Source organism: Conger conger, chromosome 1, assembly GCF_963514075.1.
Source record: "Conger conger chromosome 1, fConCon1.1, whole genome shotgun sequence".
Lineage (NCBI taxonomy): Eukaryota > Metazoa > Chordata > Actinopteri > Anguilliformes > Congridae > Conger > Conger conger.
Window position 1 is genome coordinate 20,786,053 of NC_083760.1, and position 10,936 is coordinate 20,796,988.

General features: G+C 40.8%; 1 protein-coding gene across 1 annotated transcript; it reads right to left on the bottom strand.

Annotated features, from left to right (window-relative positions):
- Positions 1 to 211: 211 nt before the first annotated feature.
- On the bottom strand, positions 212 to 7,789 carry LOC133107855 (G-protein coupled receptor 176-like). The gene is made up of 3 exons (XM_061217108.1): positions 7,576 to 7,789; positions 4,281 to 4,533; positions 212 to 2,577 (listed from the first exon to the last, which is right to left on the bottom strand). Exons 1-3 carry the CDS (start codon positions 7,715 to 7,717, stop codon positions 1,413 to 1,415), a joined length of 1,560 nt encoding a protein of 519 aa, XP_061073092.1. The 5' UTR covers positions 7,718 to 7,789; the 3' UTR covers positions 212 to 1,412.
- Between the last annotated feature and the right edge of the window lie 3,147 nt (positions 7,790 to 10,936).

Below are 10,936 nucleotides of genomic sequence, written 5' to 3' on the forward strand. Positions count from 1 at the left end.
CCATTCGAGGCAGTGAATGCAGACCATGCTGAGAGCTTTTAAAATAACATAGAGCGTATACACGTGTAAGCTCTAAAAACATCATTTCTGGGCACGGCTGTGCTTTGTACATTGCTTTCTTCCGTCCCAATTCCAAGCACCTCATTGCTGTTGAAGGAACCAAAAAAAATGAAGCAGTATGAAATCAAAATGAAAGAAAACAGTAACATAGTTATTTGGTTCTCTGCTGCTCTTTATACATACATTTAATACATACATTTAACATGTCTTACAAATATATTTATGACTGCTATGCATGGAAAATGAAAAACAGTTGGCTCGGAAAATGTTCACTGAAATACGGAGGAGTTCATGGTTTCTACAGAACAGTACCACAGTATAATAAACAGATTTGCCCAAGTGTGTTTCAAGGGTCAAATTTAATGGCTTCTCCCCAAAAAAGGAAAAATATTGCCTTTGTAAATGTGATGTAGGTCTACATCATTATATAATTACTACACAGTGAATGAAATATATATTGCTATGAATGAAGTCATAAAAATTTAATTATAAGAGTTGTGATTATAGTCAAATTTTACAAAGCACTGTTCAGCAAAGCCTTTAATATGTATTGCTTTTACAGTATACAACTAGAAAATAACCAAATTTTATTATTTAAATATTCCATTTCAGCCACTGTAAAATAAGTGTTGTCATTATATACTTGCTTGAATAAGTTGCCCATTTTTTTGTGTCAGGAAAACAGGTGAATTATCAAATTATTTTATTACAAACAATTATCTGACTCATGGAAAACACACATTATGGCCATATACTCACGCTTGTATGCTGGAATGGTGCTACATAAAGGAAAAATATTTGCCTTCTGATAAATCATTAGCGAAAATTGCAAACAATCTAAACTGACTCATAAAAAATGGGAAAATCATTGGAAAATCAGCAGCTCAATTGGGTTGCTCACATGACCTTGGGAGCCTGATTTGGTGTGTATTTCCACTCACGATGCTCACAGAGCTGAATCCCATTACATTAGTATTTGCATAACAATAATACTCACTTAGATCAACTATTTTCATTACCTTCACATGAACATACTTTGTGAAAAGTACAAAAACTGGAGGAGTGAAAAAATGTTGGAGAAAAGATTAAAAAGGCTAAACAACACAACCCACCGTTGTTGCAGCAGCTTTATATGAAATGCCTTAGATTATATTTGGATTATTAATTTGTTTTTAGACATGTCCTGCAATTATGCAATAATCTGACCCGTCCTCAAGAAGACCTACTAGTCAAATAATATTCTCCTGCTGAAAAAAATAAAATAAAATAGTGCAGGCTGATGATGCTGATAAGAGAATCATGTGTGCTCTGTAGCAGAAATGAAAGAGTGTGGGAAAAGCTTGTTGTAACCCTCATGGGTCCACAATGGGGAATATACTGACTTTGTTGTTTCTGCTGATGCGTCTTTCTGTCGTGCGGATCTTGGGCTGCTTGGTCTGTATGAGCTCCTCGGGAGTGTTTCCCAGCGGGGGAAGAAGCCTCTTCTTACTGTTCCTGGTCTCTGAGAGCCACTGTGGGGGCAGCTCAAAGGGCCCGAAGCCCATCTGCGTGGTGTACTTGTCCCCTCCCTCTTCCCCCTCCACCAGCATGGCCGGGGCCACCTGGGCGGAGGACTCTGCACAGCCATGCAGTGGGGAACACTTGGGGGCCGGGCCCCCGGCCCCTGGCCAGCCGGCGCCCCCCTGCGGCTGCGAAGGCCCGAGCCCAAGGCTGGGGTGCGGGGCCTGCTCCTCCTCCTCGCGCTGGAAGTCCCCGGAGACCACCGAGTGCACCTTGTTCTCCTCGTCCTCCTCGGTGGCCTGGAAGATCTGCTGCTGTCCGATGTTGAACATCTCCAGGAGCTGGCTGCCTGAACGCACGCCTGGCTCTCCCACCACCTCCACCAGCCCGCCGGCCCTCACCGCGTTGCGCCGGCTGTAGCGGCGGTGCATCTGGGCCAGGCTCCCCAGCAGGCCCTTGCGCACCGACTTGTTGACGGTGAGGAAGAGCAGTGGGTTGGTGAGCAGAGACACCTTGGGCATCCAGACGGCGGTGAGCAGCAGGACCGTCGAGAGCTCGGGCGCGTCCACGACCGAGCGGTAGACCACCAGAGTGCCGTAGGGCACGCTGCAGGCCAGGAACGTCAGCACCATCGACAGCAGCATGGCGTGGAGCTCCGCCTCGCGCTGCGACACGTAGGGGATGGAGATGCTGTTCTGGGGGGTGCGCAGGGCGGCGATGATCACCTTCTTCTTCTGGCTGGCGCTCAGGGCCCGGCGCATCAGCACCATGAGGAAGAAGACCAGGGCCAGCGGCAGGACCACGGTGGTGGCGTTGTAGGCCACCACGTATGCCAGGTGGCCCAGAGAAGGGCTCTGGGGCTCTGTGCACAGGGCCGTGGCGTAGATGTCAGTCACATTGGTCACCGCGAACACAGGTGCACTGGCCACAATGGCGTGGACCCAGATGTAGATGAGTAAGTCTCGGGACTTGGTGTCTGAGATCTTTCTCTCCAGAGGATACAAAACTGAGTAGTACCTGAAAATGAGACATTAAAAAGTCAAAAAGTGTGACAAAGACCAAATAATAAATATACTAAGCATTTAAATTCTTAGTCCCACATCATTTGTGTGATGAAATAATGATGTATAATGCATAATGTAATGTCAGACATCAGTAAAGCATATCATGACACAAATAGAGAATACATACTGTAAAACCCATAAAGCTGAGGTCGGCTTTATGAGTTTTACAGTATGTATTCTCTATTTGTGTATGCATTCTCTTCAAATATACTTATCTCCAGGGTAGCAGTTCAAAGGTGTAGTTAAGACACTGGGTTTATACTGCACCTGCCCAATTGTGGGTTCATGTAGGTGGAACATCCTTGAGCAAACTCCTTAACCTGAACTGCTTCAGAACATATTTTGATATGCAAATGTAAAATGCTAAATTATTGGTGAAAAAATCAGCTTGTATACGGATCAGCTAAGCAAATGTAAATGTAGTAAATGTAACTAGTACAAGCACATGGGAGGGGTGGGGGGCTTGGTCTACTCAGATTCTCCTAGGGTCTGCCTGTTGATTTGACCATATTTAAGACAAAGATATATATTTACAAAATGAATAGTCTATACAAAGGTATATATTTATAAAATGAATAGTCTCATAAGCCTTCATTTAAGTGGCTACAGAATGTGGACCCACTGCATTGTAAATGGCAAGCTGTTAGCTGGCCTCTCTGTGGTTGCTGGCTGGGGAGGAGGTCTGCCCTCACACTGCCTGGCAATCGCTAGTGACAGACAAAGCCTGTGCTTTGCATCTTATGCTGGGGCTTAGTCACTCTCACTTCATTTTCACTGTGTGGGCATGGCAGTTTAACTGAATGGATGAAGGGGTCCTTATACACTGCAAAGCTACCAGTTGCTTTGCAGTGTATAAGGCAAACTTGCCACAACAAATTAATACGGACTACGCAGGCAGAACATAAAGGACACCTGCCAAGTTTCCAGTTTAGAGCGGGGCTCTTGCAGTATCTCTTCCTTTGTGTGTGCTTGCATATACAGTGTCCTCCAAAAGTATGAGAATTGTAGAGATTAAAACAAGAGACTTGACACAAAAAGAGATCCTTCTGTAAAATGGTCAAATATATACATGTAAATACCATGAAATAAAAGCTGTTTTTTGTACTTTTGTCCCAGATTCATCTTTTGATCTCAAATCAAAATGCATATAAGCAAAAAAGGAACTTCTGGGGGGCGTTGTATGATTTCATTGATGGGCCTTGTACTCTGCAAGGATCTGTTTGGTAAAATTCCACTTTTGTAATTTTTTGTAAAAACTGGAGTTTCCCAAGGATTGTGGCCTAAGAGAAATAAGTCACAGAGTAAATTCAGAAATAACAACGACAAAAAAAACCCTTAGGGGTCCTCCTATGGCCTCACGTCGTGTTTGATAAGTAGAACACTGAGCCAAGGATTCCAGCACAGGAACACAAGAAACAAGATGCTGACGTCAAACAAATTCTGCAAATCCCTGAAGGGACTCCACAACGCAGAAAAAAGAGGATCACTCCTCAGCAAGCATCACGTAGCTGTTGCACAACACGATTACAATTTCAGTGTAACATTAAAACTAATATGGCAAGTATGCTATAGAGCTATGATGAAAACGTCACTTTAAAAGCTGCGGATGAATGAACAGGGATTTGGCTGGAGGGGCAAGTTGCTCGTCGACAGTACCTGTCCAGGGCTATGGCGGTGAAGCTGAGGATGATGGCGGAGCTGAAGAGCTTGTGGAGGAACTTGATGACCTTGCAGAAGAGCAGGGTGTAGGCCCACCAGCAGCAGCGCGGGCTGGCGTTCAGCACGATGTCAAAGGGCACACACACCAGGCTGGCACAGATGCCCGAGCAAGCCAAGTTCCTGATGAAGCAATTGGTCACAGACTTGAAGACAGAGGTGCGGCATGTGGACCACAGCACCATGGTGTTACCTACAGGAGGGGCACAGAGCATTCAGAGGTTGAGTCACATTGGCAGGAGGCAGAGAGAGAGAAGAGAGAGATAAAGAGAGGGGGTGAGAGATTATGTACACATCATGAATGAACTACGCATATAAAGTGAGTATAATGTTTGGGACAAAGCTCTCCTGAGTTTTCCTATTGAGTTCAACAGGAAAATTGCATTTAAAAAAACAATTATTTTTGTAGCTACTGCATATCTGACAAATATCTGGCAGCAGCAAGGTGGTTTCACCCTTGTTACCATTTTGGACCCTGTGTTCCATAATGTATTAGCATAATTTACAGCTGAATCTTGTCCCACCCCCCAATTCACATGGAGATCAATTCAAAGAGAGTTTTAGTAGGACAACCTGAAAATAAGATATCCAGACTCTGATGATGTTGAGGTCACAGACATCAGGAAGTCAAGGCATGCTACAAAATACTAAACATGACTACTTTCATTTCCATAACTGTAAAGATTGCTGTGTCCCAAATGTTATGGTGCCCTGAAATGGAGGGACTATGTATAACCTAGGGGTGCACAACTCTGGTCCTCGAGGGCCGGTCTGCGTGCTGGTATTTGTTCCAACCAATTGCATGTTTTTCATTTCCTGACAGCTCTATAAATTACCCTGGTTCTAGCCTGTACTTGAGCACAGCAAAATCATTAGGATAGACTTGCAGTCTGCAGCTGTAGCTGGTACTCATACACATGTCAGATAAGATATTATTGAGTCAATTAAATAATTAAGACCAGATGTTCGCACAAAATCTTGAAACGGATGGGCTCTTGTTGTGCACCCCTGGTATAAACACTGTTGTAATTTCTACATGGTGAAACCAAAATGTCTAATAAATAAATAAATGATGGGTCTTTGTCCCAAACATTATGGAGGGCACTGTATATTGCTTCAGTCTGCTATGGTTAGCCATAGCATAGTTGAAGTGCTCATATACAATGCACCTATCTATTTCACCAAAAAACATGAGCATGCACTCTGTTAGCTTGGAGAAGCTCATTTCCACTCCCTGAGCCTCTCTTGCAACTATAATGCTATTTATAGAAGTACGTCTGGTGCCAAAGCAAATTATAAAGGGAGCTATATTTAGTCCTGCGTGAAAAACATATGCCTGAGCAAACACATTAACTGATTCCAAATTCACTCCAGAAATCAGAAATGTGACGTGCAGACCAGGCTGCAAAATGGATTTGGAAACATGGTAACAGAAACAAGCTATTGCAGATGTCAAATGCATGCTAAATGCAATATTTTTCATATTTTATTTCATACCGTGGAAGGAAAGAAGCAACTAGTGTCATCACTTGTTATATTGTGGAACACAACCTAGGGTTGCAATGTTAGTCCAGAGGGTTACGAAATATCGATTCTTCATTATTTTACACCCTCATTTGCTTAATAGAGCCTCTAATTTAGACAGGAAAAAACAAAAAAAAAAACAAAGAACCAAGCTGACAGGACTGACTTGATAGGGTTAAACTACGAGAAAGGAGAGCATGGAAAATTCAGCAAACTCCTGCCTATCTCCATCTTTTTCAACATTGCCGCCATCTTTTCATTCTCCTTTCACAGTCACAATGGACTTAACACAAGGAAATAAATTAGTTTTCCTGCAAATTGTTTCCTTGTGGTGCAGATCGACAGTGGCCAAATTGAATCTGAAAATAATCTTTTTGCTGTTAACAAGTATTGTTAGCATTCTCTTAGCATTCACAGATGTTCACTGTAGCTCTGTCTGTTCTTTTGTCTGCTGTAAAGCCTGGCAGAGGTGTAGAGCTTTAGAGGTTTAGCATTTTAGGATAGAGGTATCCAAGTGGATAAGTGATCAGGGCATCTGCTGGGCGAAGAGGATAATAATGGAACCTCATATAACTGGCTTGATATAGCAAACATCTGCTGTAGTTTAGATTCCGATGGATAACCTTTCACAGGGCATTAGGTCAAGTGAATTGTGATTTCACAATTACAGGGACACCATTGACTAGTTCCTTTCTGGTCATTTCCTTTCCCTGACATTTGCTTCAGTGGAAATCCAGGTCTGCCACGGATACCAAATCCAGCACCTCAGCTAGACACCACATTTTTTTCAGCATTGGCAGAGACAAATACCATTCTTTTAAATACACATTATTACAAAACGTTAATTTTGGGAAACAAGCAGACTGGCATAGTTACTCTTTGATGACTACTGTGTGAAATCTACTTAATTGGGAAAGAACATGATGACTTTAGCAGTTTATATGGTGACCTTTGTCTGCATCTGCAGCATCACATGTCATATGATTCACATTATTTCATCCTATCAAAGCTATTAATGAGGACTGTCAACATCGCTGAAAAACACATTAAATATTCACAACTGCACATCTCATTGATGAACAACACACACACCTACCTGAAATAAATCAACCTACTAATGCAAAAGGACACCATGTGTGGTCAAGATATGAATCTGAGAGACCACCAGAATGAAGAATGTTTTCAGGCTTTCTACATATTCTGCATTTGTGTCATTTGTACAAAACCAAAGGAAACACTGCATATTGTCAATTTTACATATGTGCTTTTGCTAAGTGCTCTGTAAGTGTCTGTTTCACAGATGTGATGTGTCCAGTTGGAACACCTGGATTTGCCCATGTTGTTTTCTTCTGTAGCTCCACATCTCAAGAAAAAAGATGCAGTACTGTCTTAACAGCTACATTGAGCCACCATATATTACGAATGTGACTTTTCTTAATCCCATTTGGAATATAATACTACTATTGTTGTGAGATTGTGTGGTGAATTTATTTTAAGCAAAAACTGGGGCATTATTAGATTTGACATAGATCAGGGCTGCACAAAGTAGATTTCATGCAAGTAGATGTTCTGTTTGTATGTTCTGTATATGCCAAGTAAAATATGTAATATAGTTGCTTTTACAAATAAAAGAAAGCCTGAACCACTTCTTTATTGCTATGACACACTGTAATAAATAAATAAAAAACAATCGTTCATGCAGTACACTTACCCAATAGAGAGCCGATAAAGATAAGAACCTGAATGGTGGTGGTGAAGTCCCTGTACGTAGTGTCTTGGCTGTAGAAATGTCTTTCCAAAGGGAAAATCTCCTTCACACTCATGTTATCCCACTGGGTCAAGGGAGTTGACATGTTTGGGAACTCAAAGATATGGTTTTCTGGTGTGACTACTCCGCTTCCATTAGCAGTGATGAAGGCCCCAGTGACAACATTATCTTCTTCCATTTTAATTGGGTTTTAATTGGTCACAAGATTACATCACGACGATAAAATCATCAAGGCACGTGACGCGTACATACCTCTCTAATATTCCACAGTAAGAAGTAAAAAATGTTATACCCTAATGGAATACATCTGAATTTAGCATTTGGCGTAATCATCGTAAAGGCCTATTGAAAACGTGATGTGAAGGAGAAAATATATTGTGCATGTAAATGTCATTGCTTTATATGAAAGAACGCACATCGCTCTTATTTTGAGCGCAGACTGAGTCTTCGAAATTCAATTGTATGTGTACAACGGCTTTTACAGAAACATTGTCATAGAAGACACTTTACAAACTAACCAAAAAGGTCTTCGAGTTTGTGAAGACCAGCAACAATGAACCTGAATCCATGCTGTTCAGACCGAAACTTAATAATATATGTAAAAGTACGAATGTGATCGGACAGTGGTGCACTGCCTTGAACTTCATTCCAAAATTCATTCCTTCCAGTCTTCTCTTTCCCTCACAATCCCTTTCCACCTCCTTATCTGGCTGTTGCCAGGAGATACTGAAACAAGGCACTTCAATGAAGAAAAAAGAACATCTGGCTGGATCATCACTTCCATGTAGCATCCCATATTCCCAAAGCGTTCATGCAGTGGATATTAGATTACCTGTAAATCAAGTGTCTGATTGGAAGACATGTATCAAGAAACAACGTCTTGTCTTTTCGTATAGTCTTTTCTTATTGAACAACTTGATTAGGTCGACGTAGCCTAGGTTATAACTTAAGTTCTGGCTGCGTCTACAGGGTTCATTATTAAACGTCACAGAACATATGGAGTAACGTCGTAAAAATTAAATTATCAAGGGCGGACAAATAATAAACCCCTGTTTCAATTTGGAAAGGATTGGGTTAACTACTGTTCCGCACCAGAATGAAATAAACGGCGTATAATTCGCAGACGACCTTAAAGAAGTAGCATTTTTCTGACTGCCCCCTTTAGACATTACCACAAATCTTAGTGTTTAAAAAATACGACGGTCTTGTTCTGGCTACATGTCTGACATTGCTTTCTGCGCCGAGACGACCATGTACTCACCGCGAGCGCCCCTGAACTGTTTACGCATTGCTGATTGTTCGCTCTCGTTCATTAGAAATGCTCAATTGGCTGGAATTCCTTTTATTTGTAGGCTATGCAACAATTCGCGTAAACAAGCGAGTGTCTGTCACTCGGCGTGTCTGAATATGAATTTTCCGAGATCGGTGCTGGAACTGAGGGGAAGGGAGCCCCTCCTTTTAATCCCATGAATCGAAGCAGGTGCGGGATTGGGTCTCGAACTGCCGTGTTGATGTATATTTTAACATAAAATTCGAAATGTGATTACTTTATACTAACGTGTCGTAGTATCACTACAGGTGTTTGCACCCGATTTATCCGACAACAGCAATTTGTGGGTATCTAATATTGTGGGTAGTAATATTATGATTGTTATAATAACGAGATTCTGTCTATATAAATCGATTCAACATTTTAATTTGCAGGTCAGGGCAGAACTTCAATATCATATAAAATAGACTGAGAAGAATAATATCATATCAGAAAGAAAACGTTGTTGAGAGAAAAAAATGTTTGACTTCAATGTTGTCTGTTCTACATATGTATGTATAAACCCAAGCCTTTAATGGTGAGCAAAAACAAGAGGTTGAAGAAATAAATGATAGTTGATAGGAAGAAATATTAATTTCCTTTAATAATGGCCATAATATGATTATGCGCATGATTTTCCTGTCTCTAGCCGACACATTTTCTTATCATGTGTTTTGATTAAGATTCCTAATTTAATATTAAAGTACATTAAAAAAAGGAAATTTTACAAATTAGGCAAAAGTTGGGAAGATATGTACATTACTGTCGGTCCCCTTCCAGATAAATATGGTTTGACTATAGTGTTTAGCAACTTATCCACCCATAGAGGAGTTATTTTGTAGCCTGACAAGTGATTGATGTGTGGGACATCTCAATAGCACATAGAGGATATTAAGCCACCTTAGAAGAACACACAGGTCACAACTACTTTCAGAGTGAACTACTTTTCGAGTTAATTTTATTTTCAACCCTTTCAGAAGATTGAAAGAAAAGATTGCAGATGGATATAAAAGAAAATAACTACTTTCCTGCAGCATTTCACTTAACAGTTACAGTTACAGTTGGTGCACAATTCAGTTGCATCAGGAATTATTGAAGATAAAATAAGAGCACATTTAGTGCTATCTGAGAACCAGTGCCCACTACACAGGAAAATAAAGAAATAAGGCATGAAGAAACACAGACAGTGCTGATGAGCTGTACAATAAATAAACTAAATTTCTTTAAAATTTGAAATGAAATATAGCAATCAATAGAGGTTCTGGTCATTTGGACAACTTTATTCTAAGTGGCTTATCTTTGGACTTTCATCAGTTTCAATCGCTGCTTAACATTGCAAGTATTTAAGCTAATCGGTAAGTTATGTGTATGTAAGGCTTCTAGAGGGGATTCTAGCATGTAACAAAAAGCAAGTGTCATCATGAGGACAAGGACTGTTGTTCAAATGCCATAGACAGGGGTTTGATCTGCAGATTAAAAGCAGATGAAGAGGGAGGGAGGCCAGAGAAGGGAGAGATAAGAAGAAAACATAAGAGGGCCTTGTAGGTTCTAGCATACTTACAAGTGCTGTACAAGTAGGCTCTTTTTTTTAAATTAAGTGTACAATTTAAAGCAATTGCCCAGTGTGGACTTGTGGATGCCTGATTTATAGGTTCCCTTTAAAAAACACATTTCTTTCAGTGGGAAATGTTCAACTGTAATTCAACAGTGATTGCAAATTATCAAGAGATGTTGATACAAATTAATTAGTCATTCTTACATTTGTGAATATTCTTAAATAAACACTCTGAAATAATCTAATATTGTTCAAACAAATACTAATAAATTAAATGCAGTATATGCCACTGCCCACATTTGCTGAGCTTGAACTGCAAATGGGAAGACCTGCACTCTATGCATCATGGACCCCCTCCAACACCTCTCTGGACAGCGTTTTTTGTCAACCAGTGTTGCGTATAAATGCCAACGATGCAACACTGCCTGTCTTTATAAGAC